Source organism: Rhinatrema bivittatum, chromosome 1 (assembly GCF_901001135.1).
Source record: "Rhinatrema bivittatum chromosome 1, aRhiBiv1.1, whole genome shotgun sequence".
NCBI classification, from domain to species: Eukaryota; Metazoa; Chordata; class Amphibia; order Gymnophiona; family Rhinatrematidae; genus Rhinatrema; species Rhinatrema bivittatum.
In genome coordinates this window covers 305,122,479-305,147,957 of record NC_042615.1, presented here as the reverse complement: position 1 = coordinate 305,147,957, position 25,479 = coordinate 305,122,479, and the positions used below count along the sequence as shown (strand labels likewise).

The window sequence follows — 25,479 nt, the reverse complement described above, 5'->3', positions numbered from 1 at the left end:
GCCCTAACCTCTTCAGCTTTCCTCATAGGGGAATTGTTCCTTTCCCGTTAACATTTTGGTTGATCTTCTCTGTGCCTTTTCTAATTCCGCTATATCTTTTTTGAGATACGGTGATCAAAATTTTGAAAGTGTAAGCAACCAATTTGCGTTTACCCATTCTACTCCACTCTATCATCTTATGCAAGGAATGACAAATTCTGTGGCTAGGGGCAGATTTTATGGCAGTTGCCTTGTTATTATAGATATTCCTTTGGTGGACGTTTATGGCCTCTTCCACAGTGTGTCAGCTGTCTTCTCCTCCACAGGTGTCATGTTGAAGATGGAAGTCTATATTGGTGAAGGAGTTTAAAACAGCACTTTTCTGAGGTGAAGAAACAGCTCGGGCAACAGAGTGTGCTATATGCATTGCAGTATCCAGCCAGAATGAGAGTTTTGTATATGGGGAAGTGGTTATAGATGTAAAGAAATTTATCCATGGCCTGGAAGCACCGAATGGGGGAACATAGGCATGAGTAGACATTGCAGGGGAATGGAAGTACTTGAAGACTGATGATGTCTCCTCTTCTTTAACCATACAATGACATGCTTCTGCGGCAGCCGAAGAAAAGGAGAGTCCCCCCCAACCCTCAGACTCCCAAGCACCAGCCCAGCAGGAGGAAGCCATCCATGGAGCCTGCAGCAAAGCTGCTATTTTTATATGTCTAATTTTGCTCTTTGTTTTGTAAATACTGAATGATGATTCTGGTTACTGGATGTCTCAGTTGTAAAGAGAGAAGTAGGGAAAATGCCCCAGGCCCAAGTACCACAAGGGGTCCTCTGAGTGATATAACTGAGGTGGAGTGTCAGAGTGCCCTGGACCCCCAGCGTGTCTAACACTGGCCCTGTGGATCTCTTTCCATTTCCAGGTTGTTATATACTGATGTATCTGGCAGATGACAGAGGGCTGAGTTGTAAGCAGAGCTGTGCAAGTATATGAGTTTGTGAGGGGGGAGTTGGAGTATGCTGAAGAGTAGATACAATATAAACGGAAATCTAGAACATGATGGTAGATAAGGACCAGATGGTCCCCCTCCAGCCTGCCCATCTGCATCTCCCATTCAGCTTTACAAAAGAGAGAGAATGTTTATATTGTGAAGAGTAAGCACCGAGGTCAGCTCCAAGCTGGTTTAGCAAGATGAGTTTTGCCTTCTCTTGCAGAGAAAGGGTAGTCTGTCTCTTTAGAAGTGGCTTTGGCCAAAAGAAATTGCAGCCAGTGGCTTTCATACAACAAAGGATTTTTACCATATCCCTCTTAGATAAGTTTCCTGTTTTTGGCTTGAGAGGAAAAACACCCTATACAAATGTGTCAAATCCCTGCCATTGACTAGAATGGGAGCTGCACAGCTGCACTCAGGGACCTTTCTGGAGTTGCCCCAGCCAGGAATAAATACATCCAGGCCTTGGGGCTTTAGTGGGCTGGACCATGGGCACAGGAGATTGGAGAGCATTAATGGCACATCTGTGATGGCACCTACGCTTCTTTTGAACCGTGCTGAATCTCTTTCCACCATGAATATCACCTTTTATGACAACTGTTGCTCGTCAAAAGCCTGAATATCCCAAGATATTTGACACTGGGGGTCAAAAAAGCTCGGGAAGAATTGCACCTCATTTTTTGTATTAGTTGCCAACTGATTCATCTGAAAATTTCCTTTTGCTGGTATTGGTGCTTTAGGTTTTATGAGCAAAAGAGCACCGACAAGTATTTTCCCTACAGAGAAGTCTGTTACTAGCACCCATCTCTTTCCTACATGTTTGCTTCTGGAAATTTCCGTAGTCACCGTGGAAAAACTCTTTTTAGCTCTCAGAGTGTCACCAATTTCCATAACTTGTTCCCCACTGTTTCCTATTTGGAAACAGGCAGCACTGGAAGCGCAGACAAAGGTGGATTCTGAGCCCTGAGGACTGGACTGATGTTTCCACTGAAACCCAAGAGGAAGTGGCACACTCTGGTCAAAGTCACATCTCTCTGAATACATTTCCGGAATATAAAATATAAAATAATAATAATCTAGTGAAACACCGTTCTAAAAAACATGAGCACATCAAAACACTGTCCGATATAGGGTTCTGAACAAGTAGATATGATTCCTATATGACAAATATAAAAATCTTTAAATGCAGGTAAGATGGACTATTCAAGCTTTTACAATTTGAAGGTAATAGAGGAAGAAAAAGCAGCTGCAAGAGGGGAGAAGGGGAGGCCGGCCCAGAGCTCAGGAGATTTAAAGCGTTAGAGGAATAAGGAAGGGGCAGAAACTAATGAAAGAGACACTGCTGAGGGAAAGCCAGGGAAGAAAAAAAAACTGAATCTGAAAAGAAAATAGGACAAACACACCAGAGAGGGAGAAAGAATGCAAAAGAGAGACATGGAGCGGAGAATGACAAAAAAAAATCAAACAAACAAGGTACAGAGTCAAAAAATAAAACCCAGAAAGAGCGAAGATTGGAAATTGTATTTTCTGAAAGAGAATATTAACTAATCCATGCAAAATACCCTGGGACTCAAGTCAAACTATCACGGGTTGCATGAATACCCTGCATAGAGAGAACATACGCAGCAGAATAAGGTGAACTTGATTGATTTGGCTTTCTCCAATGCATAATTCCCTTTGCTGCAGGAGATCTGCACCGGTCTTCATGGTTTACATTAGGTCTCTAATATTCAGCTTTCAACTCAATCAGAACTGGTCTCTGCTAGGGCTGCCAATAACCTTCATCCCCAACCATCTGAGTCTTCCACTCCCCCCCTATTTTGTTGTTGTTGGATCATCTGTTTTCTCCTTTAGGCTTTCACTTCAACTGGAACTCGCCTCCACTGGGCTACAGCACTATGGATCCTCCATTTGCAATTACGCAGGACTTTCTCCTATTTTGTATCGCCCTCATTGTAATAACAATCCTCGGCTGGGGACCATGCACTAGGGCTCCCTCTGGAACCTTGCAGTGCTGATCCTGATGCTGAGTGATAGCAGAGGACCCTCTCCCTCCTAGAGGCTGTGAAAACTGCCTCTGCAGCAACCAGCTCAGGGAAGAGAGACCTGGCCTGGGAATCAAACCCATGTGCTGCATTCTGCCACTGAATTGGCCCCCTTACCCTAATTTTAACCTTTCCTCCTTCCAGTCTAGGCCAAATAACGCATTAGCAATCCTCAGCCAGAGGACACAGAATGTGGATCCCTCTCGAAACCTATAAGCCTGCGCCTTCTGTGTATTTACTAGGCATCACCACTGTGTGATGACCGGGGCTCCGCCCCTCCCCCCCCCCCCAGGGGGAGCTATGAACTGCCTCCGCAGCATTATCAGTCCTGGAAGGACCAAGGGACAGAGTGCAGGCCCAGGAATTAAAGTCAGGTTTCCTGCATGGCAGTGCTTAGTGCTACAACTGAGACACATCGGACCAGCTGTCCATATTCAAATGCTAATTAATCTGGTGCTGTTACACTACTGACAGTCTTTGTGGTAGCATGTGTTAATCAAATACTAGTCAAATAAATCTATTCCTTGCACCTCTTTATAGATAGAGCTACTGACCTTTGATGCTGGATGCTACTGAAGACATGTTGATAATATTTCCCGACTTCTGCTCAAGCATCTGCCAAAGCAAACAATAGATAAGAACATAAGAAATTGCTAAGCTGGGTCAGACCAAGGGTCCATCAAGCCCAGCATCCTGTTTCCAACAGAGGCCAAACCAGGCCACAAGAGCCTGGCAAACACTAAGAAGATACCATGCTACTGATGCAATTAATAGCAGTGGCTATTCCCTAAGTAAACTTGATTAATAACCTTTAATGGACTTCTCCTCCAAGAACTTATCCAAACCTTTTTTGAACTCAGCTGCACTAACTGAACTAACCACATCCTCTGACAACGAATTCCAGAGCTTTATTGTGCATTGAGTGAAAAAGTATTTTCTCCGATTAGTCTTAAATGTGTTACTTGCTAACTTCATGGAATGCCTTCAAAAGTGTAAATAACCGATTCACATCTACTGTTCAAGACCTCTCATGATCTTAAAGACCTCTATCATATCCCCCCCTCAGCCGTGTCTTCTCCAAGCTGAACAGCCCTAACCTCTTCAGCCTTTCCTCATAGGGGAGCTGTTCCATCCCCTTTATCATTTTGGTTGTCCTTCTCTGTACCTTCTCCATCACAACTATATCTTTTTTGAGATGCGGCGACCAGAATTGTACACAGTATTCAAGGTGCGGTCTCACCATGGAGCGATACAGAGGCATTATGACATTTTCCGTTTTATTAACCAGTCCCTTCCTAATAATTCCTAATATTGTTTGCTTTTTTGACTGCTGCAGCCTACTGAGCTGACGATTTCAAAGCATTATCCACTATGATGCCTAGATCTTTTTCCTGGGTGGTAGCTCCTAATATGGAACCTAACATTGTGTAACTACAGCAAGGGTTATTTTTCCCTATGTGCAACATCTTGCACTTGTCCACATTAAATTTCATCTGCCATTTGGAGGCCCAATCTTCAGTCTTGCAAGGTCCACCTGTAATGTATCACAATCCGCTTGTGATTTAACTACTTTGAATAATTTTGTATCATCCGCAAATTCAGTAACCTCACTCATTGTATTCCTTTGCAGATCATTTATATATATACTAGACGTTAAGCCCGTAATAACGGGCTACATTAAAAAAACATTTTCGGTCCATTTCCTCCCCTCCCCCCCTCATTCTCCTCTCCCCCTTTATTCTCCCTCCCTCCTCCCCTCAGTCACTCCCTCCTCCTCTCTCCCCTCCCCTTCCGGATAGCACAAATGGAAGATCTTCGGGGGAGGTCCCTCGCGCGCGCGTGCCGCTACTGCGCCTTGCCGCCGCTCCTCCCAGCGCCATTTTTTGTTATGGGCAAGCTCTGGCCGACGTGCTCGCCCGCGCATGCGCGGTAGAGTTGCTCTCTACTGCGCATTTGCGGCACGTCGGTCCGGGCTCCCTTATCTAGTAGATTGAAAAGCACTGGTCCAAGTACAGATACCTGAGGCACTCCACTGTTTACCCTTTTCACTGAGAAAATTGACCATTTAATCCTACTCTCTGTTTCCTGTCTTTTAACCAGTTTGTAATCCACGAAAGGACAGTGCCTCCTGTCCCATGACATTTTAGTTTTCTTAGAAGCCTCTCTTGAGGGATTTTGTCAAATGCCTTCTGAAAATCCAAATACACTACATCCACATGTTTATTAACCCCTTCAAAAAATGAAGCAAGACTTCCCTTGGGTAAATCCATGTCTTTCTATATGCTCTATGATTTTGATCTTTAGAATAGTTTCCACTATTTTTCCCGGCACTGAAGTCTATAGTTTCCCTGATCACCCCTGGAACCCTTTTAAAACATTGGGGTTACATTAGCCACTCTCCAGTCTTCAGATACATGGATGATTTTAATGATAGGTTACAAATTTTAACTAATAGATCAGAAATTTCATTTTTTAGTTCCTTCAGTACCCTAGGATGCACACCATCCGGTCCAGATGATTTGCTACTCTTTAGTTTGTCAATCTGGATTATTACATCTTCCAGGTTCACAGTGATTTGGTTCAGTTTTTCTGACTCATCAATCTTGAAAACCATCTCCGGAACTGGTATCTCCCCAACATCCTTATTAGTAAACACAGAAGCAAAGAATTAATTTAGTCTTTCTGCAATGGCTATATCTTCCCTAAGAGCCCCTTTAACCCCTCGGTCATCTAACGGTCCAACCAACTCCCTCTTTAAATCTAAAGACCTACAAAGCATGCTCCAGGGCAGGTATACTTTGATGATATGATGATTTTGATCCTGTCCTCTGGAATCGGGGTAGTGATGGATTTCGGCTTTTTCTTTTAGAAAACAAATGCTTGCGGTTGTACAGGCTAGACTTTTCAAGCTTTGTAAGTTACTACGCTTGAAATACATTTTAGACAAGAAAGGTTTCAGAGTGGTGATTCATGCACTTGTCTTTTCCACTTTGGATTACTACAATTCCTTATACATTGGTTTGCCTAAGAGTCAGTTAAGGATATTGCATTTGGTGCTGAATGCTTGTTTGCTGACAGGGACCCTTTTGAGGGACCGCATTACTCCAGTGCTGAGGTCCCTGCATTGGCTCCCTATCAGTCAAAGAGTTAAATTTAAGATTTTATCCTTGGTATATCGCACAATTTATGGAGAGGAGCAGGATTATTTAAAGGTACAAGTGTCATGGTATTCACCAATTTGTTCGTTGCGTTCGGAGATGGCATCTTTGTTATCAGCTCTTTGGAAGTACCAATGCTATGTTGCAAGAGACCAGGAATAGAGCTTTTTTCTGGGTTGCCCCTTTTTTGTGGAGTGGAAATTCCATATTGAAATTTGTCAATTACAGGATAATAAGGTCTTTTGTAAGCATGTGAAGGCATATTTGTTTCACAAAGTCTTTGGGTGAGTACTAAGGGTTTTTGTTATGTTATGTGTCTGTTTTTATATTATGTATGTTTAAATTGTGAACCACTCAGAACAGATGTCTGGTAATTGTGCAGGCAAGACATTTTTGCAAATAAATTAATAAACAGAAACACAGTACTGTATATATGCATGTGCAATGTTCAAAGCATAAAAGAAAAAATTACAGGACTCTAGACAGTTAGGCAGCCCTCCCTTCTAGTTTGATAAAAAGCAGACTGAAAACTTCAAAGTCACAGACAAATACAAAATGCAAGATGGAGGCATGACCTAGTCAGAGAATAAGAATACCACTTAAATGTGAAAGCAAACAAACTGGCAATTAGGAAATTAAAATCTTGTCCTTGGTGTTCAATGAAGAATAGTATTAGCAGCTCTGTTTGCTAAGAGGAAGCTGGGGGCTGCAAAACACTTGGCATCAGCCCAGATTACACTGCACACAGGATTTACAGGCCCCATGGATATAAGTGTGATTTTGGGGCACTTACATTCTTTTCTATATTGGTACTGGTTTTGCAGTAGTCTTTGCTTCCTATCCAAATTATGATGCTTGCTTTTATTTACATGACACTAATGTTACTACTACTGATTTTCTTATCATTCTGGACATCCAGCAGAATGTGATAGGTTTAGAGTGTGTGAAGGGCTAGTAGTCCCACATGTGAGAGAGAATGTATTTATTATGATATACAAAATGGAGAAACATGAAATATGGTTAAAGCTAGAGAAAATCATCATTTCAGAGTAGTGCTGAGACACATAATAGTTTTTCCTAATCAGTTAGTTTGGCAATACTTTAATGAGAGCTGAGAGACAAAGAGAACTATACAGCGCTTGTCTGGGCTGGCACATAAGACCCTAAGCACAGCAGGACGGACTGATTCCTGCCGAGAGCTAAGTTCTGACCAGATCAGCATGCCCATCTCGACAACGCAATGGAATCACCAGTACCGTTATAGTCCGCCCACAGAGACAATGCTTGCTGAGTCACCAGTGGACACTCATCCAGGAAAGTGACCGCTTATTGCTAGGCCATTTGTATACAAATATATCCCTGTTAGCTGGGGTAGATTATTTAGTCTGCTCATTGTGCATATATAATCTATTTTTATGATTTGTCCTAACAGTTATTATAAGTGACTGATTTGTTTTTATTATTATACTTTGTAAATACACACATTTATATATCGCACCAAACAGTCATGCTCATTATTATTAGTGGGAAAGCTTGGGCCAGCTCTGTGTCTGTGTCCAGCTCCTCTACCTCACAAAAAAACACCCCTACTCATTTCCACCCGTGACATGTGCCTACCTGACTACTGCCCAATTTTAAAGATTTAAAACACACCCAGCTATGAACAAGAACTTTTTCAACTGTTTCCCCATTGTTGTGGAACTCCCTACTGGTAGAGGTCAGAATGAAGCAAAATTACATGACATTCCACAAGAAAATCAAAATATGATTAGCATCACAGATATGTGATTTTTACCGGGTTGTTAAGCAGTGGAAATGATGGATTGAAATCAAATGTGAGGGTGATGAAATAATTGTGAAGTCATGTTTTATATATTTTTAGTCTTTTTATTATGCCTGTGATTTGTATGCCACCTTGGGTGATTTAACTAAATTGGGGAGGTGGGTTATACATTTGTTAAACAAATAAATGAACCTGACCTTAGTTACGTTATGCGTTGTTATTTTCAAAATTTAAGGGTAAATTTTCATGGTCAATTTATACAGATTTTCCCAGACCTAGCAAGGTCCACACAGGAGAAGAGGAAAGGCTTCCTGTCATTATGACAGGAAGCCCAATCAGTTGGAGCAACATTTTGGTTAAAATTTCCTTGTAAATGTATTCTGAAATTAAATAGTGAAATTTATGTATATTTTTTCCCTGAACATTTAAAAACTTTTTTGGATTCTCGTAAATGTGAGCTCCCTACCTCCTCTCCTCAAGTAAGCCCCATATCTCAGGAGTAATTAGTTAGTTAGGATAACTTCATGTAAATGCTATTTTCCTGGAAATGGTTTTCTTGTATTACTCCTTTAGTCTGGATCTCTAATACCTACTCCCAGAATATTGTGGTCTAAGTATAAAGGATGATGTTTTTCTCTTCTTGATATGTTATTTTTTCCTTTTGAAGATTGTATGTTTCCTATGTTTCTGACAAAGTGAATATTACTTTGTAATAATCTGAAATATTCTTAAAAAATAAAATAAAAAAAAAAAAAAAAGAAAGAATAAAATGTCCTTTAGTTTATGAATGAGGTAGTTGGCAACAGATTGTGAGCCCTCTGGTGATAGGGAAATACCTACAGTACCTGAATGTAATCTGCTTTGAAGTGACTGAAAGGCAGAATATATAAATCAAACCAAAAAAATAAGGTGGTATTAAGGAGAACAGGTTACAATGGACAACCTAGGGAACGGAAGATGGTGACAAGCTTTCCTGGAGAATGAAGGCAATCTATAGTAAATTATTCTGATATTAAGAAGCGCTTCAGTAAAGGAGTATTGAAAATAAATCAAATAGTACTGTTTAGCTTTTGATTTTTGTTCCATTCGGGGCTGGTGCAAGAGTTTTGGATGCCCTAGGTAAACCTTTCATTATGCACTCTTTTCCCCAATTTACCTATTTGGTGGCAGCTCCAGCACAGCGCTACCTCCTAGCAGTGGTAGTGGCTCCTGCACAGCTGTTATGGTTTTGAGGTGTTTGAATGGATTCCTGGGTACTGTGGAAGATGACCACGCCCACGGGGAGGAGCCCCGTGGGGAGCACAGTACTGGGCTAGACTCAGGACACACAAACACTGAATTGTCTTTTATTATACAGCAGATGTAAGCCACCAGAGGTGGCAGTAGTGAGCAGGTTCTGAATTAGCAGTCCAGGGACCCTCAGCAGAGGAACTCTTCTCACCAAGTTGATATAGGGAGGTTCCGGTCAATAGGCTTCCCAGCACAGCAAAGCTATAGATGAGATAGACTGAGAGCTATATTACTCACTAGATGGTAACTGTAATGTAGAAGGTTTCCACCAGGCAGAAGTAGATGGTTCCAGGCACCAAGGCAGGGAGAGCAGGCCCTCGAGGACCTGATCCCAGTAAGGCACCTAAAAGAAGAGGAAGGGTCCCCGAGGAGGGGTACCCAGGTTAGTCAATACCCCGAAGGGCAGAGAGAGAGAGAGAGCTTCCAGCGGCTGCACAGAAGCGGCAGAGCAGCGTAGACCGGACAAATCCAATCCGAAATCCAATCCTTGCTAACTCGATTAGCTAGCAAGTAAGGGCAGGCTAAATACCTGGATGTTGTGACGTCACTCGAGGGGGACGCCCCCGAGGTTCGCGCCATAGCTAGAATAAAGATGTGGGTAGCGCGCGCGCACGGGTGCACCCTAGTAGGCCCTTGGGAGGAACATTGTGGGAGGCAACGCCATAGCCATTCTGGGGTCACCGGAGAGGGCGGCTTGCAGAAGCGGTAGCCATTTTCCCAAGGTAAGCGGGAAGAGCCGAGAGAACAAGGTGAGGCATACGGGGTGAAGCCATCTGAGACCAATGGACGCAACAGGGGCGCTCCCTCCTACCAGTGGTAGTGGCTCCTGCACAGCGCTCCCTCCTACCAGTGGTAGTGGCTCCTGCACAGCGCTCCCTCCTACCAGTGGTAGTGGCTCCAGCACAGCGCTCCCTCCTACCAGTGGTAGTGGCTCCAGCACAGCGCTCCCTCCTACCAGTGGTAGTGGCTCCTGCACAGCGCTCCCTCCTACCAGTGGTAGTGGCTCCTGCACAGCGCTCCCTTCTTTGGTGGTATTGGCTCTGGCGTAGAACCTCTCTCTCTCTCACTCTGATGGGATTTTAACACCCCCAAAATTTTGGTGATCAAGGCAACTGCCTAGTTTGCCTAATGCTTGCACGCGCATGTTATAAAATCGGGTATACATGTGTGCGTGCCGGGTAGCGCACACACATGTACGCTCATGAGTAGATATGAAAATTTATCGAAGTGGTTCTAACCCAGACACAAACAGCCTCTCACCCCCACCCGCACAAAAGCAGTCACTCACCTGCCCCTACACACACACACACAGATCTCATCTACCCACAACACACATACAGGCTTCCACCCACCCATCTAAGTAAACATACACACACACAGGCAGTCACACATACACCCTCACCCCCACAGGCTCTCTCCCAGCCACACTCACCCACCCACTGACATCCACACACACAGGCTGTCACTCCTCCATGCACACACACACAAGCAGTCATACTCACACACATACAAGAAGTCACCCAGCCATACACACACACACACACACACACACAGCCTTGGGCTCTTCTTCAGCTGCCAGCAGGATGGAGTCCATTGCCGGCCATCGTGTCCTCCTCCTTTCTTTGGCTGCCAGCGGTATGAGGTCCATGGCAACCATGGTATCCTTCTCTCTTCAGCTGCCAATGGGATGGGGTCCACTAACGGCCACCGCATCCTTCTCCTCTCTTCAGCCGCCAGTGGGATGAGGTCCGCTGGTGGCCATGGCATCAGATCTCTCTCTCTTCAGCCATCACAGGAAAGGCTCCGTGGTGGCCTTGCTGAGTCGTGGCGTGGGCAGCAGCAGGATTCGCGTTTATCCAAACGACATCTCCTGCTGCCATGGGGCTGGCCTCATGGTAAGAGCTGCAAGATTGGCCCCGTGGCAGCAGAAGATGACATTTCGATAAATGCAACTCCTGTTGCCCATGTATGGGGGGAGGTGTAGCTAGATGTGATATAGTTGATCAGATCGAGCAGGGTTTTGGTTTATCCCTGCCCAATCCAATGCATAAAATTGGGGTGGCGCTTGCTACCCTGAAGAGACGCCTATGGGCTGGGGATTCACTGAATCCCTTGAAGGCCCTGACCACACGCCAATACCAATCTGAGAAGCTGCAAGGATTTTTGTGTTTTGTGGCTTTTCTGTTTGTTGGAATCTGAGCATGGACTGTAACTGTTTACTGAAGAATTGTTTGTTGCCCTGAAGATTAGAATTGTCACACATTCCCAGTGAAGGTGCACATGTGAAGCCTGGAAATAAAACAGCTGAAGAATATCTGTGGTGTCTGGACTTTTTCTGGAATTAAGTGCTGGCAAACTGGTCAGTAGGTTAAATGACCAATTATCGGTGCCTGGTGCAAAAGAGTGCCAATCCCTCTTCACTGAAGTTAGTTTGCCTACCGAGCCAGGATTAAGAGACTATTACCCTGACTAATGCCTGGGAAGTCTGGGCCAAAGGAGCTAGTTAATATAAAGCAGTGACTGAAGAATATTGGAATGTAGGAATGAGATACTTCAGGCGGGGGAGGGGGGGTGACATAAGGGAAATCTCTTGGTATAAGATTGTGGAGGGTCGGCTCCCAGTCAAAAGGGGGTGCTACAAGCATTGGACTAGACACCGTTCGACATGTCTTCCATACGGGCAGAGGGAGTCTAGGCCACGCTAACCCTGTAATCTCTCTGGTTTATTAGAGTTTACCTTGTTACAGATTGGCCTGCACTCAAGCCAAGGACAGGCACACACCTTAAATCGGCGTACCTGCATGCTCTGAGGCTCCTGCCTCGTCACAGCTGCAGTCAAGCCAACAGAAGACCTCCTCCTGGCTTCAGTCTCAGCAATTACTAGACTGCCAGATGTAAGATAAAGGAGGTCCATTCCAAAAACTGGGCAGGGCCCAGACCCTGGCTAAAAAGAACCAGAGCAGGAGGGAGTCTGGCAATGCCCCACGTCTACAGGATGCTGCTAGAAAGCAGACCCGACCATGGGTGAAGAATTCAATATGGCTGCCGGCCCACCAAAAATGAAAGACTACAAGTAAAATAACCGAGGCCCCCCCCCCCTGCTTGTATCATAGGGTCTTTCCTGCATCATGAGGAAGACCCTAAGATAAAAATCCTTGGGGAACCCCTCAAAAATTGCCAGCGATAGCCACAGTGCTTCTGCAGGTCCTATGGGCCACAAGATCAGGTCCAGCACTTCCCTCAAAGCTGCTCAACTCAGGAAATTGAATCCCAATGAAAAAAAACCAAAGTGCTCAGCAGGCACATACCCGAGGTCTGCCCATTCTCTCATGTTTGCACTCCATTTAAAAAAAAGGCCTGTCTCCTTTGTTTTTGTTGTTTTAAACAGAGCAGGAGCAGAGAAAGGTGGGGAGGGGGCAAAAAGGATCCTCATAGAGGAGCTTAAGGTTCTGCCTTAAAAATTCCCTCTCTTTTCTTATTTTTTTTTTTTATATTTGGGAAGTCTGCATTGAACTCTCAATGTGTGGATACGGGGCCTTCCTCCCCTGGAGCGCTCACTCACGATCCAGGTTGCACCCTCTCCTGGTGCAGCATGGAAGAATCAGGCACCCACCCATACTCACAGTTATCAGGAGCGGTGCCTCGCAATTCAGCCCAATGTCTCTCTCCTTCGAGTCTCCCCTTCCTAAATCATCCCCTTGGTTTTTTATTTTATTTTAATAAAAATGGGGACTAAGGGAGAGGGAGAGAAAAGGAGTGAGAGAGAGAAGAGATGCCAGACGAACCTCTGGGCTCAAGAAGAAAGGCATTTCCATTTCTTTTTTGTGTGTGTCTAGAAGCTTTCGTTGCCTCTGGGACTGGAAGTTGAAATAGAGGGCTCGCTCTGCAGGCCAAAGCCAGTAGTCTGGCCCCAGGTCTAATCGAAATCAGGATCCAATGCAGAGCTGCTTCACCACCAGGTCCTGCCATCTGCTGAAGGCAGAAAATACTGGAATTTTCCTGAGTTCCACCACCCCTAAGTTTTGGTGATGATGTCAAAGTAGGAAAACAGTGTTGTCTGCCTCCATCTGCTGGTACGGGGAAACAACCCGCACGTATAGCCTGGTCTGGTGTAGCAGGATGACATGAAATAGCTCCTTACCCATATGACCCTCCTCCACATCTCACTCCCATCCAAATAAAGTTAAATCCATGGGGTCTAGTGGTCCCCCACTCCCCAACACCAAAAAAGTAGCCTGATTGTCTGGGGAGCAGTCAGAGCACCACCCCTACACTTCAAAAAGTTGTCACTGGGGTTCATTGAGGGTCTGGAGCATTCCCTCTCTCTGGGCCTGCCAAAGCCATTTTTCAAAATGGCGGTGATGTTGACCTTGCCCCTATTACGTGACAGGGACACGGTCCAGGGATAATCTAATCCACTCCCAACTCAGAGTAGTGATGATACAGTATTCCTGAAGCCCTATAAATGGAATGAGTATACTTTAAATCCTTTATCAGGGTTCTAGCACTGTAAGGAGTTTGGTGTGTTATTAAATTCTTTGATGTCTCCTTACTGCTTTATATAGTCACCGCACATGCTGGCAGCATATGCTTAGTGGAGACATAGGCCTAGAATAGTTTGAGTGCTGCAAGTCACAAATTAAAAATATTAGCAAATGTGTATACCTGCCAACACAACAACGTCCCAGAAACAAACTAGGTCGTTGTTGGCAGGTGATCAGGTAAAAAGGATGAGAAGACAAAGCAAACACAACCTAGCAACAACCACAGGCTACAAGGGTAGCTGGACTTGTACCAGCAAGCTACAAGCTCCCAGAAGCAGGTCTGTACTGGTGGGTTGGTGATGACCAGATACTGTCCAAGCAAGGACATATGTATGTAGGAGGCTGGATGTTCAAGCAACAGCATCACTAGTTTTGAGCGCTCTTTAGATGAAAAATCTTAGTGTTAAAACATGGTGGGGGTGGGAGAGCTGAAGGAAGGGAAGAGAGAGGCTGGATTAAGTATGAAATCTTGTATGCTTATCTACACAAGATGGTAGAGAACCAAAGAAAAAGACAAAAACTGACTTGGATAAGGAGTGGTCAAGCTCCTGTGACTGTCAATTGGGCTATGCCCTTAGCAGTGTGAATGGGCCATGTAATCTTTTCCTGCAGTCATTTGAAAGATGGGCAAGCCAACTCAAGCCTCATTCACTTTCACTTCAATTTACTAAGACAGAAACACGGATATTAGCACATTCTTCACCAAAAACACTATTGTGAATGTAATCCACTCTGAAGTGCCGAAAAGTGGAATATAAAAATCTAAATAAATAAATATTGCCCTTGAAATGGAACTGGGAAAAAATGCCGCTGGAATAAAATCTTATAGTATGATATACCTGTGCACTAATTATACATCAACTGGAAGATCAGGTTCTTACTTACTTTAGGCAGGAATGCTTTGATCAACAGATACATGCTGCGAACATTAACGTTCATAGTAAAGTCCCAATCTGCCTCTTCACACTCCAGAATAGTCCCATGATGGACAAAACTAGAAAAACAGAAGGAGAGCAGCACTGAAACCGTTTGCAACACACACCTTTCATCTTGAACTACAGGGTTCATGGGTAGTCAGAAAAATATGGCAGGATAACATGAGAGCTATATACAAGTCCTTCCTCTTATTAGCAGTAGGGTTCCCAACTGATCTCGCTTTTTCAAGGCATGCTGATCCAGTCCTGGTTTATCTCATTGGATACACACACACACACACGCTTACAGCCCTGCTTTTCTTAGAGGAATCTGAACTATGAGCAAGTCCCCCAGTTTCCTGCTGCAGCTCAAGGGTAGACTCCACGTCAAGGGTCTGAAAGGTTTGCAGCACCATATTTGAGATTTTCGAGCAGTTCTAGGAACAACGTGTGCATACATTTCCTATGATTGTACATGGATATGCATATTTGATGCTATTTAAATATATCCGGTTTTAAATGTTTTTCTTTAAAAAATAAAAATGTTTTAAAACCTTTATTGTGTGCCTGAATTTCTCATTCCCTTTCATTATTTCTAGTCTTTCAGATCAGTCTCTCCTTCCTTTGTTTTCTTTTGCTTTACATTCCTTTTTTTTTTTTTTTTTTTAACTTCCTTCTGATCTCGTCTCTTGCCCCTGCCTCTCTTAACATCTCCTTCCATCTGATTTTGCTCCTTTTCTTACTCTTCTTCCCATGCAGTCTCTAAACTCCCTCCCCCATCTCTCTTCCTATTCTCTCAGAAGTCTCTCTTTCCCTTCCTATTTTTCACTCCTCAGCCCCTCTTCTTTTTCTCCCACAGCAGCAGCTGCCTCTTTCCAGCCTCTAGTGCTTTCTTTATTTTTTGTAACAAACACCATGGATTATGGCTTTATCTGTCAGGACCAGTGTGTTAAAAAAAAATGTGACTAATGGCATTCACAGGGGCAGCTCATGTGTCAGAAAAATGTAAATGGTCACAATTTTTTAAAACATTTTTTTCTTGTGCAGATAAAATACATCTCTACAACTGTTAAACCCTCGCTTATATGTAGCGATACCGGAGTGCTGTGGCATAGCTCACAATATAGAGAAGTCACCTGATGTTCAGTTTAGCGGGTTTTTTCCCCAACATTTCTTTTGCTTCATCTCTCCTTTACCAACCTGACACAGCCACGTTTTGGCATGGTATGTACCTACTTTGGGGGCGCAAACAGTGGACTTCATCTATAAGATCCCTGGCTTCCTGCACTGTTTACTTCAATGAATTCTTTCACAATCCAATGAAACCAGCGATGTTACAGATGAAGTTCACTGTTTCAGCCCCCAAAGCAAAGGCATATTTATGTGCTCTGTTTCATATTTTTGCCACAACCTCACTGCCCTGAGTTACAAAGCACATAACCAGCAAATATGCTCTATGAAGTCAAAAGCAATTACAATTTAACAAAATTACAAAAAAACACACAAATTCCCAACCCATCTCCTTCCAAAGCCCCATAAAACCAATCTGGAGAGATGATCACCAAGTAGTCTCACCTTCCAAAGGCTTTAACAAAAAGCCATGATTCCAGTTCTTTATGACATACTGTGCATATAATTTTCCAGTGCAAATATCAAGCAAAGAAAAATTGAAATCAAATGATTTTGACGGCCAAATCAATTTTGTATCAGGAAAACCAAAAGAGAAAAGTTTTGAAAATACCGAAAAAAATCTAATGCCATGGTTATAGTAGGTTCTGGTCTTACAAGCCTGAAAAGGTCTGTGGGCTTTCTACAGAGAAGTATCCTTGCTACTTCTGGAATTACTTCTTGCAGTTATTTGAACAGCCAGGTACTAATGTACCCAAAACGTTCAGCCAGCTCCTATCGCCACTAAAGATAACAAATTCAGCATGGCTCTTCTTCACTTGTCAGCCCTCTACACTGATTCAAAAATCTGTTTTATCATAATTAAAAATTAAGTGATTTATATATATACACACCCGGTATATAGCATTTCCATCACTCATCCCATGAAAATCCATGTTTACAGACTCGCAGCCTACAATAACTGATGCATGAGAGTCCCATAGATACATCTCTGGCCGGAACCAACCATTTTTCCATTTATTTAACACCACAGAAATTTCATTGCATGGACGTTACTACCACCAATGACATGTTGAGCTCAGGATTCAGTCTGAGCAGGGTGCTTTATTTGAACTTTTGTAAACATTCTTTCGGTGTCTTTCAACCTCTTTGTGCAGTTGAGTCTATTAATAAAATCCCAAATCACTCCCTCACATCCAAAACCATAACTCAGCTTATTCTATGGAATGTAAGCTGGTGCATGGAAGAAGGGGTTTAAAAATGAAAGAACCACTAACCCAGCAATATTAACAAGGACATCAATCTTCTGAATGTCTTTGGCCAAACTTTCAATTTGTTCTTTCTTGGTGACATCTAGCCTCCGAGTTTGAATGCCTACAAAAATTAAACATAATTATTATGAAATGGGCATGGTGGCACTACTTTTCTACTAAAGGTATCACTATCACCTGTCAAAAGTGAACATTAAGACTTTTCACAAATCTCTCTCAAGTCACAGACCGCAGACATCTCTACAACCAGATACCACAAGGTACATGACAGCAGCACCAAAGTCTGATCCCTGATCCACGGTGTCTGTGACTATTACACAAACCCAGAGGTTTGAAAGGAGGGAACCTACTTGCAAGGACTGTACCTGTGATCTCTTCATCACAGAGGACTCCTTTAACTTACATTCCTGGTGGGAGGAAAGGAGGGGATAAAGCTGGATATGGAATAAAAATTTGAACAACAACAGAATCCTAAAGGAACGTAAGAGCAGATAAGGATCATAAAGCCCATATCTTTTGTCTAACTTCTTCCTATAGGAATATCATAGATTCTACTTGATCTTCAACTTTCCTTTCATTTTTTCAAAACTAAGGGATCCCTCTCTGCTTATCAGATGTGAAAGCTCGAGCGCACCAAGCTGTGCTGGTGGAGAGGCCTTGCTAGTGCCCCTACAGTCTCCCCAACCTCGCACCCCCACCCCCAAGATTTCAATAGTTAAATTGAACACAGGGTGGCAGCGGGAGAGCGAGAGGAGTAGAAGGTAAGTCAGAGAGAGAGAAAAGGCTGCAGGGGAAGGGGACCGGCAGGGGAGAGAGAGGTGGAAGGGGTGATGAAGGCAGCAAAGCCGAGGAGATTGGGGATTGAAAGAAGAGAGAGAAAGGAAGTATTTGGGGGAAGAAAGGAAAAGAAAAATAGGGACAAGGTTCAGGACAGAACAGAATGAATGAATGAATGAATGAATGAATGAATGAATGAATGAATGAATGAAAAAGCAAGAAAATACTTATAAAGAGGTAGTGGGGAGAAGGAATAGAGAGAGAGAGACAAGAGAACACACCAGAGACAGAAGTTAAAAAAAAAAAATTCTCTTGATTCAAAATTTGCTACACAAAACTCTTCTTGTGACTCCTATACAAATATTTTCCTGTAAAATATAGGTTTGTGCTGATCCCGGAGCTAAGAAACAAAGTAGCTTAACCCACTCCAACCCCCCAAACCCACCATTTGCATCTCCTACTAAGCTAATGAGCATAATATGTGATGGTGTGCCCCCTTTAAAATGCTAAAATGGTGATTGCTATACAGTACCCGCGTGTAATATTTTAAATGTTTGTACGATAGATTTGTAAAATGCTCCCCAGTTACCTGGGTGCTCCTCCAGTTCCTTCAGTTTTGCCTCATTGAGGTCTGTGGCAAGAACTTCAGCTCCTTCTTTTGCAAATGCCTTAAAAACACAAGGAAGCAACGCAACGGTTAGATGTGCAAGACTTTAGCAAGGACGGGGGAATCCTCTTCTTTTCCTTGTTTGTCAGCTGGAAGAACCATGCCGGTGTCCCCCCTCCCCCGATCCAGACCAGTACCGGGGGCTCGGCTCTCAGCGCCTTGCTACAGCAAGAATCATCAGCGGAGGCTCTTAAACATGCGGGAACTCCTTTCTGAGAACCCTCGTAATCCTTCAATTCCTCCCTCCTCTTCCTAGCTACAGCACGAGGCCCAGAGCACAGCAATTAATGGGCAGCATGGCATGGGTAACTGGGGCCAACCTTTGTGTAGTGCGTAACACTGGTGCGCAGCACCTCCTCATCTTCCCCATCCGAGACCTTCCAGCCTGTCCTTATGCCCAGGTCGGGAGAGCCATGCACTGAGCACCGTGTGGTGAAGGAGCTCCGGCAGCTGCATACTGGCGGCCGAGGTAAATGAGCTGGATGCCCGCACCTCACTTCTCCTGCACTTATATAATATAATATATAATATAATAACATAATCTTACCTCTCCCTTTTCTCAAATTTCATGGCACTCTATTATACATTAATATTGGTTTGAGTTATATTAATAATTTTTATTTTTTAATAGTTTTTTATTTCTTTTTGTAATTTTGTGCTTCTTTTTAATTTTATGCTTTTATGAATTTAGTTTTTTTTAATTCATTTATGTAAACCGTTTTGATTAAACATTGTTTGTAAAAGCGGTATACAAACATTGTTAAACAAACAAACAAACAAATAAATAAATAATAGAAGGAGGCAGCCCATCGTGACAGGTTTGTGCTTGTCTTTGCAATTATCTCCCTTTGTTTTAAAATTTGGAAGAGAGCCTGGTGGGGCTTCCATTATTGTCCTTGCTCTTCTTTCAGACATAAGAGTCCTCTTTCTATCTGCACTGACTGCTCGGTTGAGGTTGGTGTGCCGCACAATAATTGTGTTAATGTAGGTGTGCCTTGGGTATGAAAAGGTTGGGAAATACTGCCCTGTAGAATTTTTTTTTTTTTAAAGTAAGTATGGCTGTAGATCTCTCTGGGACCAATGTAATAAGCTGAGCATTAAAACTATGCACTAAAATTCAGTGCAGAGTTTCTTAACACTTACACTAAAAAAAAAATGTTTAACTGCTGATACAGTAAACCAGAGATAAGCAACGCTAGGTCCTGGAGTGCCACAAACAAGTCTGGCTTTCAAGTTATCCACTATGAATATGTATGAAGTACATTTGCATCCACTGACTCCACCGTATCCAAATATACTTCATGCATATTCATTGTGATGTCCTGAAAACCACACCCGTCTGTGGCACACCAGGGCCGGAGTTCCCTAACGGTGCAATAAACCAATGGTAGGCTAATGCTAAATGCAGAGAATCCCAAAAATGTGCATAAATAAAACACTTACTGGTAAATTTTCAAGGGAATGCCCATATTGCAGCGCGAGCAAAAATACGCCTCACGTTAGAGAGAGAGAGCGCGTCTCTGTATAGGGTCAGTCTGATATACAGCTACCACTCTAGAGGGGCATTTTTGTCATCACTCATAAGGATTATAATTCTTTACTGATGTCAGTTTTACTATGAATACCTCTGAATGTGTCTAACACCCCCCCTAACCCCAACTCAGCTCTCTATATATAGGGGGCACCCCGATTCAAAGTGCCCCCTATATACAGAGTATCAGACTGACCCTATACAGAGATGTGCTCCCCCTCCCCCCTCCCCCCCCCCTCCCCCCCAGACTCCTGCACCTCTCATAAGGAGCAGTAGCAAAGTTACGCAGGCAACATATGCGTGTTACCTTTGCAAAATCTGTGATTACGGGGGTCAGTCTTGGCCCTGCCCCTGGACCACCCGTGACCTGTCCCTTTTCTGCCTCCTTATTCTGGATGTGTGTACATGCAGGTACGCGCGCCCTTCCCAGCTTCTTAAAATTTGCGTTGCACGTATGTGGATGTTTTTGCGTGAGCTACGCTTTTAAAATCTACCTCTTAGAATACATAAAAACATGACACAGTATATGCACATAAACCAGGCTTTCTGCACAGGAAACAGGATTTATGGGCCCAAAATCATATCTTCTGTGCATAAAATCCCTACTACAGGTTCTGGCGCCAGAACTCAAGCTTCCATCCAGAGACTAATATTAGCCCTGGAAACTTTATTCCACCTCAAACTAGAAATTAAGTTTCCAGCACTAACAAGACACAAGTTAAGCCAGCGCATTTTTCTGGCATTAGGGAGGGGGGTTAATAGCTAATGCCATCATTAGCAAAGGGTTTGCAGGAGGGCGCGGTAACTTAAACGCACATCGGGGCCCATGTAATAAGCTGCAGTAAACCTTTTTCAGGTTTGATATTAGGTGTGTTTTTCCACGCTAATCTTACGTGTGTATGTAATAACCATTTAGCATGGAAAAAGAATACATGCAGAAGCCCGCACAAAAAGCTGCCGCTGGTTTAGCGGGAGTCCATGCAAATGTCATGCAAAGGAGGCAATTAACTATTCACGGAAAATGCAGAGAGCCGTTCTGGCAGGGAGAAAAGTTAATGTGGGTTGGGTTTTTTTTTACACCGGTTCTTTAGTGCCTGAGTCAGGGCAGGAATTAAGTTTAACCACATGTCTGAGATACATACGCCGTGCCACCTATGCTGCATATACCTCAGAGTAGTAAACCATGCCAACTGTATAGCTCTGATTCCAGATTTGCCTTTACCAATACCAACGACAGATGAGGAACGAACGGGCGCTTAACTGCTTGGAAGGTGCACTGTGTGCCCTGAACTCGAAAGAATCCAAAAATATGAAGTTACTGTAGACCACCTGGTATCATTACTAATTTTTATTTTATTTAATGGCTTTTATATACCGACGAACGTTGGGAACATCTCATCGGTTTACAGAGAACACAAATTTAGCAACAGGCTTTACAATTAACGCATGATTATATGAAGAACAGTTAAACCATTAGTATTTACATATAACAAGTTCGTTTTTACAAGTAACAAATAGGGGAGGAGGAAATGTGAGTTTAGGTTAGTTAAACTTGGAGGAGCAGGAAAATTCCGAGAATTGGGGGGAGATCCCTACATTTAGAAGGGGTAAATATACCTGTGTTTGAGAATATAATGTTCTTATATACAGTTGTAATGCCTTTATATACACTTAGAGGAATATAAAGGGAGGTGGAAACGAAGTGGAAAGGAAGAGGAAAGGAAGTGTAATGGCAATGGAGAGGATGGGGGGTGGGGTGGAAGAGGGAGGAGGCCATGTTTTTAGCAAAGTCACTTGAATAATAGCCAAATAGTTTAAGGTAGTTTCCCAATTAAAGCTGATTTTCAAATTAGTTAATTTATTTCTGAATTAGGTTAACACCAGATACTCACACAGAAGAAATAGATAACCAAAGGAAAATTTCAAATAAACTGGGGTTTATTTGTAACAATTAGTTAAGATGCTAGGGTAATGATATCAACAATAAGTACCAGCGATAAAGGTCAATCTTTTTCAACAATTGTTATTACACTTCTGTTGCAAGTATAGTATTTGAAACAGTTTAGATTTCTTTCCAACAAATTTCTCACATAGTATTACATATTTTCTCTTTCAAAACTACAAGAATATTGAAAACCAATTTTCCACCGAAGAACCTAATTTATACCAGATAAGTATTGTTATCTATATTCTTAATTAAATCACCCAATCATTTGCTTGTATCTTATTTGTATTTCCAGAACTTGATTTTGTTAAAGCCTTTTTATTTTTCTAGTGCACCTATGGACTGCAGGATTTTGATTACCTTAAGGTAAGTATGTTATTTCTCCAAATAATTAATGTCTTATTATATGTGTCTCTCTTATTTCTCTTATATATTCCTATCTGCGTCTAAGTACTTGTAGTCACTGTCCCATATGACTAGTACACACTTACTGGTTCATTCATCAAGCTGTACTAGGGCTCAAATGTGCGATTATATGCGATATTTTGCATCTCCCCATCCAGATACCCTCCCCTATTGCAATGACTTTCTTTGCATGTGATTTTCATGCATGAACAATGGAAATGCATGCAAAGGTGGTCATTAATAAGCAATCTGATGCAAATATTTTATCATAGCTGACCGAGAAGGTGGTCAGCTGCAATAAAATAACACCATCTTCTAGGGAAGCATTAGATGAAGCTCGGGACCCTAAAGCAAATCCCGAGGCTCCCACTGCACATTTACAGCGGCCATAAAAAAAAAAAAAACAAATAAAAAAAAACAACAACCCAAAAAGACAAAAACTGTGGCCAAACGGGGAGATTGAGCGGGGGTCAATACTGACCGCCATTTCAACCAGGGCTACCAGTTGATGCAGCCCTGACTCCCTCAAAAATGAAAAATTAGTGGAAATATGTATGCAGTGGGCCCCCCCCCCCCAAAGTCTCTAACACCCCTACCCCCATGGCCAAAAAAGGAGACATCAACCAGCTTCCACCCCCCACCCCTGCCCTCTCCATAGCCCACCTTACCTGATCCTGGATCCCGCTTCGGGGATGGGAGAACCTTTGCACCAGTCCTTGGTCGGTGCCATTTTCCAAAATGGCACCGACCTGATCTTGCCCCAATCATGTGACTGGGGTAAGAGCTGGGTATCGGATTGGGAATTGGAGACTTCAGGGGGGCCGGGGGTGGGGAGTTGGATATTGGAGACTTTGGGGGCCGGGGAACTTAAATTTCGGGGGCTGGCCCACCGCCACGCACATATTTCCACTAATTTTTCATTTTTGGGGCAGTCATGGCTACCTAAACTGGTGACCCCAGGTTGAAACGGGAGTCAGCACTGACTCCCACTCAACCTCTCTGGCCACGGTTTATACTTTCTGGGGACAGTGGTGGTCCCATGAGGTTGGGGCCACCAACGTGTTAAAGGGCTGCTTGCCACATTCTTTTGTGTCATGGTGTTTGGCGGTGACACAAAAGAACGCGCCATACAGCCACAATGTGTTTTCAGCGCTAGGGCCCCACTATCATGGCGATCCCACCCCCCCCCCCCCACACACACACCCCCTGTGTTAGTGGGACCCCTTCTGCAAAAAAACATAGCAGCTTGATGAATCTAGATCTTAGCTTGCTTTTCTTCTGTTGCTTGAAGATGGGGGGAAGGGGGGTCGGAGTTTGATAAAGTAGTTAGCTTGTGTGGATTTAGGATACCCCGGAGTCGAGATGCTTTGGTGGCTAACATAACAAGGCTAGTTAGCGCTGCTCACATTTGCAGGTGGGGTCTGGATCTCACAGTCCGCCTCTTGACCACATCATCTATTAGCTTTACCTATTATCCTGACTCAAACAAATTAATAAAAAAACGCTATTTCCCTAGCACCAACAATTCTTCCTCCAACTAATATCTTACTGTAGTATGAGTCTTGTAGCCTTGCTGAACAGTAAAAGAAAACTAATAAAAGATAATTAGGCACCCTATTTGTTTCAGAGGAGAGATGATAACTTAGCTATCTTACTGTATAGATTGTTTGACAAATTAATTAGCCGTATTCAGGCAAGAATACAAATTAAATATTGTCTGTACTCTTTCAAATAGCCTTTCATTGCTTACATTCACCCTCAGGGCTCACCCTATTACTCAAGGTCAATATGTTCTGATTTATTTTTTATAATTATTCTTTGGGCATAAATTAGCTGAAATTTCCATTTGTCAAATGGTTTAAACAGAGAGATACCGATTTATGTACACCAGCTTTATGCCTCTTTCACATCAAGGAACTGATTTATTTACATCAGCTTTACTCCCATATTCATCAATTAGCATTTTATAAAATATTAAACTTTTATGCAAATTTTCTTTAACAATTTCCCATTTACTCTTCTTTTACATCAAAGACAAAGGTAATGCGAGTCAGCTCATTTAAGTATCTACTACATAAGGGAGCCCGGACCGACGTGCCGCAAATGCGCAGTAGAGAGCAGCTCTACTGCGCATGCGAGCACGTCGGCCAGAGCAGAGCGTGCCCCCCCCCCAAAAAAAATGGCGCCTGCTCCTTAGGAGCAGGAGCGGCAGCGGCGGTGGCAGGAGCGGCGGCGGCGACGAGCGGGAGGAGCAGGAGCAGCGGCGACAAGCAGGAGCGGCGGCGGCGCACGCGAGGGAGGGAGGGAGGAGCAGTAGCGGCGGCAGCGATGCGCGCGCGCGAGGGAGGGACACCCCCCCCTGTCTGCCGGTTGTGGATCAGCTGAAAGGGGAGGAGAGAGTGAGGAGAGTGAGCTGAGGGGGGAGGGAGGAGAGGGAGAATAGAGGGGGGAGGGGAGGAGAGGGAGAATAGAGGGGGGAGGTGGGAGGTGGGAGGGAGAATAGAGTGAGGTGGAGGGAGGAGAGGGAGAATAGAGGGGGGAGGTGAGAGGGAGGAGAGAGGGAGGTGGGGGGAGGTGAGAGGGAGGAGAGAGTGAGGGGAGGAGAGGGAGGAGGGGAGGAGAGAGTGAGGGGAGGGGAGGGGGGAGGAAGTGGGAAGGAAATAGACCGAAAATTTTTTTTTAAATGTAGCCCGTTGTTACGGGCTTAACGGCTAGTTATTTTATAACAAGCAATTTTCCTGCCTTTTATCTGGTCCTTATAATAATTACTAGGGTCACATTCATTCATCCACACGTGTTCCCTAGCTATTTTCCTAAGGTTTCGCGTTTTTACTAGGCCTCAATGCAAACAGAGGCAACGGAATTCCTCTCCTTCTGAAATCTAGGCAGGTCTCCCATAGTACTCTAAACTGTCACCAATATATACATACAGAGAATTCCTACTTTTGGTGAGGTCATCTTATAAAATAGTACATTCTATATCTCTCTTGACTAAATGAGAACATATTTAAATTTGGATGTTTCAGGCTATGAACACAAGGGATAGA

General features: G+C 43.5%; 1 protein-coding gene across 10 annotated transcripts in view; it reads right to left on the bottom strand.

Moving 5' to 3' along the window:
- Window positions 1-25,479, bottom strand: part of BDH2 (3-hydroxybutyrate dehydrogenase 2) — a 50,048-nt gene that overhangs the window by 8,491 nt on the left and 16,078 nt on the right. For all 10 annotated transcript variants that reach the window (XM_029596988.1, XM_029596993.1, XM_029597007.1 and 7 more), the window contains exons 4-7: window positions 18,474-18,552; window positions 17,114-17,210; window positions 14,680-14,788; window positions 3,574-3,634 (exon numbers count right to left, since the gene is read on the bottom strand). In XM_029596988.1, the coding sequence (XP_029452848.1) occupies window positions 3,574-3,634; window positions 14,680-14,788; window positions 17,114-17,210; window positions 18,474-18,552 (346 nt within the window). The remainder of the gene's footprint in view (window positions 1-3,573; window positions 3,635-14,679; window positions 14,789-17,113; window positions 17,211-18,473; window positions 18,553-25,479) is intronic.